The 7,542-nt window shown below is 44.8% G+C and overlaps 1 protein-coding gene across 1 annotated transcript; it reads right to left on the bottom strand.

The window, feature by feature from the left end:
* Positions 1–4,730: 4,730 nt before the first annotated feature.
* LOC120038677 (integral membrane protein GPR137B-like) lies at positions 4,731–7,096 on the bottom strand. The gene is made up of 2 exons (XM_038984340.1): positions 5,308–7,096; positions 4,731–4,742 (listed from the first exon to the last, which is right to left on the bottom strand). The coding sequence occupies exons 1-2, from the start codon at positions 5,695–5,697 to the stop codon at positions 4,731–4,733; spliced, it is 402 nt and encodes a 133-aa protein (XP_038840268.1). The 5' UTR covers positions 5,698–7,096.
* Between the last annotated feature and the right edge of the window lie 446 nt (positions 7,097–7,542).

Below are 7,542 nucleotides of genomic sequence, written 5' to 3'. Positions count from 1 at the left end.
AAGGGGGCATATAAGCAGACAATGAAAGCTCTTACAATATGATTATATTTCTCTAAAACAGGCTATAGTCTACATGTGCACCACCAAGTCAGAAGAGTAGGCAAAATTATGAGGGGAAAAGTGACCAAATTAGGAGAGAGGCACATGGGCTTACTACACAACATACACTTAGTAATACTTTCTTAGCTACAGTATACATATCTCCCTAGCATATTACATCATTTATGCAGCAGCATACAAGACATTTTGTACAGGAAGGTGGTGCGGCGGTCCTTCGTTGGCAGATTTTGTCATCAAACTTTGTCGTCAAAGTCTGTCATTCTCTGGATTTATGGTGCTTTCAAGACAACTGGGAACTCGGAAAAAAACAAGGTCGAATCCTGATGACGTCAGTGTTCTTCAGGTCAGAGCTCTAGAAAGAGGCTTGAGTTCCCGACTTGCAATTCCGAGTTGGATGACTGTTCAAAACGCATTTTCCCAGTCTGAGCTGTTTTTCTTTCAAAGTTCCCAGTTGTCTTGAACTCACTGAAGTCTAATATTTCCCAGTTCTGAGTTTCCAGTTGTCTTGAACTCACTAAAGTCAGATTTCCCAGTTCTGAGTTCCCAGTTGTCTTGAACTCACTAAAGTCAGATTTCCCAGTTCTGAGTTTCCAGTTGCTTTGAGCGTGGCAGAAGTCCTGCTGGATTGACAGCATGGCCAATGTTGAATGTTTATCATTTTAAGCTTGGAAAAGAGACCCTTAAACCCAGACTTGGGACCAAAGACCCACTCCACTGAATAGCAGGCTAGTGATTACTTTGAAATGCTTGCAGTTGGCCACTGATTCCTTCCAAACCACTCATTGTTGCGATTTCCAACTTGTTGTGTAATGTTTATGTCCAATGGCCGATGAGCACCGATATGTTTTATCTATAATTTCTCTTCATTATTTCTCTTCATATGACAATGATTGAAAAGGATTTTCCAGCTGATTGTCAACTTGATTCATGATGATGACTGCTAGCTTGCTAGCTTAGATTTTGAAAGTATGATTTTGACATGATCAGTCCAATCAAAGCTGCTGTAGATATAACGTGATTTGACGTAATTCTATCTGTGGCCAATGACCTTGAGCCTTCTTGGATGGGCGCTTCTAATGTAAATCTATGGCAGCACCCAAGGGGGCTTGCATTTTTGAGCTCTGACCTTAGATTTTGCGATGACATGGTGTCCCCATGAGTGACAGAACACTGAGCCAATCACGGCGCAACTAGAGAACATTACCAACCCCTACGCTCTGTATTTTCCGCTGGCTGCCTCACCACCACAGAAAGCACTGAGCGAGGCTGAAACACCTGCATTTTGGAGGTGCCTTACTCAGGAATACAAAAAAGAGACCAAGTCTGCAGGCGGCTTTACTGACTCAATTATGTTGCAAACTGATATGTGACACGTATTAATGCCAAAATAACATGCAAACCTGTGGGTCGCCACTGCTAATAGTAGCATATACTGTAGTATATACTCATTACGTATGTAGTATACAGTATGTAGTATATACTCATTACGTATGTAGTATACAGTATGTAGTATATACTCATTACGTATGTAGTATACAGTATGTAGTATATACTCATTACGTATGTAGTATACAGTATGTAGTATATACTCATTACGTATGTAGTATACAGTATGTAGTATATACTCATTACGTATGTAGTATACAGTATGTAGTATATACTCATTACGTATGTAGTATACAGTATGTAGTATATACTCATTACGTATGTAGTATACAGTATGTAGTATATACTCATTACGTATGTAGTATACAGTATGTAGTATATACTCATTACGTATGTAGTATACAGTATGTAGTATATACTCATTAAGTATGTAGTATACAGTATGTAGTATATACTCATTACGTATGTAGTATACAGTATGTAGTATATACTCATTACGTATGTAGTATACAGTATGTAGTATATACTCATTAAGTATGTAGTATACAGTATGTAGTATATACTCATTACGTATGTAGTATACAGTATGTAGTATATACTCATTACGTATGTAGTATACAGTATGTAGTATATACTCATTACGTATGTAGTATACAGTATGTAGTATATACTCATTACGTATGTAGTATACAGTATGTAGTATATACTCATTACGTATGTAGTATACAGTATGTAGTATATACTCATTACGTATGTAGTATACAGTATGTAGTATATACTCATTACGTATGTAGTATACAGTATGTAGTATATACTCATTACGTATGTAGTATACAGTATGTAGTATATACTCATTACGTATGTAGTATACAGTATGTAGTATATACTCATTACGTATGTAGTATACAGTATGTAGTATATACTCATTACGTATGTAGTATACAGTATGTAGTATATACTCATTAAGTATGTAGTATACAGTATGTAGTATATACTCATTACGTATGTAGTATACAGTATGTAGTATATACTCATTACGTATGTAGTATACAGTATGTAGTATATACTCATTACGTATGTAGTATACAGTATGTAGTATATACTCATTACGTATGTAGTATACAGTATGTAGTATATACTCATTAAGTATGTAGTATACAGTATGTAGTATATACTCATTACGTATGTAGTATACAGTATGTAGTATATACTCATTACGTATGTAGTATACAGTATGTAGTATATACTCATTACGTATGTAGTATACAGTATGTAGTATATACTCATTACGTATGTAGTATACAGTATGTAGTATATACTCATTACGTATGTAGTATACAGTATGTAGTATATACTCATTAAGTATGTAGTATACAGTATGTAGTATATACTCATTACGTATGTAGTATACAGTATGTAGTATATACTCATTACGTATGTAGTATACAGTATGTAGTATATACTCATTACGTATGTAGTATACAGTATGTAGTATATACTCATTAAGTATGTAGTATACAGTATGTAGTATATACTCATTACGTATGTAGTATACAGTATGTAGTATATACTCATTAAGTATGTAGTATACAGTATGTAGTATATACTCATTACGTATGTAGTATACAGTATGTAGTATATACTCATTACGTATGTAGTATACAGTATGTAGTATATACTCATTAAGTATGTAGTATACAGTATGTAGTATATACTCATTACGTATGTAGTATACAGTATGTAGTATATACTCATTACGTATGTAGTATACAGTATGTAGTATATACTCATTACGTATGTAGTATACAGTATGTAGTATATACTCATTAAGTATGTAGTATACAGTATGTAGTATATACTCATTACGTATGTAGTATACAGTATGTAGTATATACTCATTACGTATGTAGTATACAGTATGTAGTATATACTCATTAAGTATGTAGTATACAGTATGTAGTATATACTCATTACGTATGTAGTATACAGTATGTAGTATATACTCATTACGTATGTAGTATACAGTATGTAGTATATACTCATTACGTATGTAGTATACAGTATGTAGTATATACTCATTACGTATGTAGTATACAGTATGTAGTATATACTCATTACGTATGTAGTATACAGTATGTAGTATATACTCATTACGTATGTAGTATACAGTATGTTGGTATGGGTTTTGGAACAGAGCTATGGTCTCCTCTCTGGCCTCAACAACCTACAACTTGCCTGGTCTCATACATGTGGATCTGCTCCACTTGTAACAGTGTTGCTTCCTGTCTGCCCAGAGCTGGGCCGACAACAGAGACCGTCAGCACACAACAACACTCACCACCCCTCACCACCCCTCACCATCCCTCACCACCCCTCACCACCCCTCACCACCACTCACCACCACTCACCACCCCTCACCACCCCTCACCACCCCTCACCACCACTCACCACCCCTCACCACCACTCACCACCACTCACCACCCCTCACCGCCCCTCACCGCCCCTCACCGCCCCTCACCACCCCTCACCACCCCTCACCACCCCTCACCGCCCCTCACCGCCCCTCACCGCCCCTCACCGCCACTCACCGCCCCTCACCGCCCCTCACCGCCCCTCACCGCCCCTCACCGCCCCTCACCGCCCCTCACTGCCCCTCACCGCCCCTCACCGCCCCTCACCACCCCTCACCACCCCTCACCACCCCTCACCACCACTCACCACCCCTCACCACCCCTCACCACCACTCACCACCCCTCACCACCACTCACCACCCCTCACCACCACTCACCACCACTCACCACCCCTCACCACCACTCACCAACACTCACCAACACTCACCAACACTCACCAACACTCACCAACACTCACCATCACTCACCAACACTCACCAACACTCACCAACACTCACCAACACTCACCAACACTCACCAACACTCACCAACACTCACCAACACTCACCAACACTCACCAACACTCACCAACACTCACCAACACTCACCACCACTCACCACCCCTCACCACCCCTCACCACCACTCACCACCACTCACCACCCCTCACCACCCCTCACCATCCCTCACCACCACTCACCACCCCTCACCACCCCTCACCATCCCTCACCAACACTCACCACCCCTCACCACCCCTCACCACCCCTCACCAACACTCACCACCCCTCACCACCCCTCACCACCCAGTCACAGTTGGCGTCACTGCACGATATTGATAGATTTGCTACCAGTGCGCCATAGTTAACTAGCTAGCTATTTCACATGGACTACATGTGTTAGCACATGTGCTAACACAGAGACAGGATCAACACAGAGATAGGGTGTACTGACTCAACTGTGCTAATCTCACCCGTGCTAACACAGAAACTCAACTGTGCTAATCTCACCCGTGCGAACACAGAAACTCAACTGTGCTAATCTCACCTGTGCTAACACAGAAACTCAACTGTGCTAATCTCACCTGTGCTAACATAGAAACTCAACTGTGCTAATCTCACCTGTGCTAACACAGAAACTCAACTGTGCTAATCTCACCTGTGCTAACACAGAAACTCATCTGTGCTAATCTCACCTGTGCTAACACAGAAACTCAACTGTGCTAATCTCACCTGTGCTAACACAGAAACTCAACTGTGCTAATCTCACCTGTGCTAACACAGAAACTCAACTGTGCTAATCTCACCTGTGCTAACACAGAAACTCATCTGTGCTAATCTCACCTGTGCTAACACAGAAACTCAACTGTGCTAATCTCACCTGTGCTAACACAGAAACTCAACTGTGCTAATCTCACCTGTGCTAACACAGAAACTCAACTGTGCTAATCTCACCTGTGCTAACACAGACACTCACCTGTACGAAATAGAGGTTCATGAGGCTAAGGGTGAAAAACTGGAGGCAGACAGGGCAGCAGTAGAGCAGCCAGAAGGGGAATGGTCCCAGTGTGTTGGCTGTCACAAAGTTTCTGAAGTAGAAGGAGAAGAGGACGGCCCTCAACGCAGCCCACAGCAGACACAGGAAGAGAAACACTGTCTGGTAGCTGCACCGCTTGTGTTTGTAGCGCAGCACCATCCACAGCTGTAGATAGATGAAGAGGAATAGCAGGGAGTAGAAGACAGTGTAGACCACAGTGAGACCTAGCTTCACGTAAGGGGGTACGGCCGGGGTCAGGGTGGGGGGAGGGAGGGACTCGTTGGTACCCAGGGGAGACAGGAGGGATAGATCCCTCACCTGGGCCTCCATGACCGCCTGGTCTGGCTGGTTTTAGCAGGCTTTTCCCTGGATCTCCTAGGCACAGTGGTGGCCTCTCCTTCTCTACCTGGCTGGATCTCACTGGCTGCCACACGATCTCGTAGGTACAGTGGGGGCCTCTTCTTCTCTCCCTGGCTGGTTCTCACCTGGCTGCCCCTGGATCTCCTAGCCACAGTGGGGGCCTCTTCTTCTCTCCCTGGCTGGTTCTCACCTGGCTGCCCCTGGATCTCCTAGCCACAGTGGGGGCCTCTCCTTTCCTTGGCTGGATCTCACCTGGCTGCCCCTGGATCTTCTAGCCACAGTGGGGGCCTCTTCTTCTCTCCCTGGCTGGTTCTCACCTGGCTGCCCCTGGATCTCCCAGCCACAGTGGGGGCCTCTCCTTTCCTTGGCTGGATCTCACCTGGCTGCCCCTGGATCTCCTAGCCACAGTGGGGGCCTCTCCTTTCCTTCTCTTCTTTCTTCCTCCTCTTGCTCTCCTTCGGTGCACTGTAGTGACTGTTCCTCCTCTCACGAGCGTCCTCTGTCTCTCTCTCTCTCTCTCAGCCTGGGCTACAGCACGACAACACAGACACAGCTCTCTCTCTCTCTCTCTCAGCCTGGGCTACAGCACGACAACACAGACACAGCTCTCTCTCTCTCTCTCTTTGGCCTGACAGAGCAGGAGGCAGAGAGAGCGATTGCGCAGAGAGAAATGGTGTGAGTGAATGGGGATGTCAGGCTCTAAGAGGAAAGAAAAGAATGGAGGAGAAGAGGAGAGGTGGAGGAGGGGGTATAAAGAATAACACGCTCGACTTCCTGCAGCAGGGAGAGGAGAGCCAGTGGCTGAACACTGAGGCACATGATCTGTGTTGAGAATGAGGTGTTTGTCAGGCGACAGGCTGGAGGCTGGGTCTGTGGGCAGGAAGCTACAGTTACTGTACAGTAGGCTGTGCTGGACTTTGAGCTTAAAAAGAGAAGAGAAGAGGGGAGAGAGGAAGAGGGCAATCCATTCCCTAGTTCATTACGCTATACGCTACGTACTCAGCTGACGCAGGCTACTGTACCTTTAACCCTGGGACTGGAGCTTCCCACCACTAACTGACTGAAATCCTCTGGGACTGGAGCTTCCCAACACTGACTGATTGAACTCCCCTGGACTGGAGCTTCCCAACACTGACTGACTGAACTCCCCTGGGACTGGAGCTTCCCACCACTGACTGACTGAACTCCTCTGGGACTGGAGCTTCCCAACACTGACTGACTGAACTCCCCTGGGACTGGAGCTTCCCACCATTGACTGAACTCCCCTGGACTGGAGCTTCCCAACACTGACTGACTGAACTCCCCTGGGACTGGAGCTTCCCACCACTGACTGACTGGAATAGAGTGCTATTTGACCAAGGCCCATAAGGAATAGGGTGCTATTTGACCAAGGCCCATAGGGAATAGGGTGCCATTTGACCAAGGCCCATAGGGAATAGGGTGCTATTTGACCAAGGCCCATAGGGAATAGGGTGCCATTTGACCAAGGCCCATAGGGAATAGGGTGCCATTTGACCAAGGCCCATAGGGAATAGGGTGCCATTTGACCAAGGCCCATAGGGAATAGGGTGCTATTTGACCAAGGCCCATAGGGAATAGGGTGCCATTTGACCAAGGCCCATAGGGAATAGGGTGCCATTTGACCAAGGCCCATAGGGAATAGGGCTCTATTTGACCAAGGCCCATAAGGAATAGGGTGCCATTTGACCAAGGCCCATAGAGAATAGGGTGCTATTTGACCAAGGCCCATAGGGAATAGGGTGCCATTTGACCAAGGCCCATAGGGAATAGGGTGCCATTTGACCAAGGCCCATA

The sequence above is a fragment of the Salvelinus namaycush genome, unplaced genomic scaffold (assembly GCF_016432855.1).
Source record: "Salvelinus namaycush isolate Seneca unplaced genomic scaffold, SaNama_1.0 Scaffold2309, whole genome shotgun sequence".
Classification (NCBI taxonomy): Eukaryota; Metazoa; Chordata; class Actinopteri; order Salmoniformes; family Salmonidae; genus Salvelinus; species Salvelinus namaycush.
This window is presented reverse-complemented; position numbering and strand designations above follow the sequence as displayed.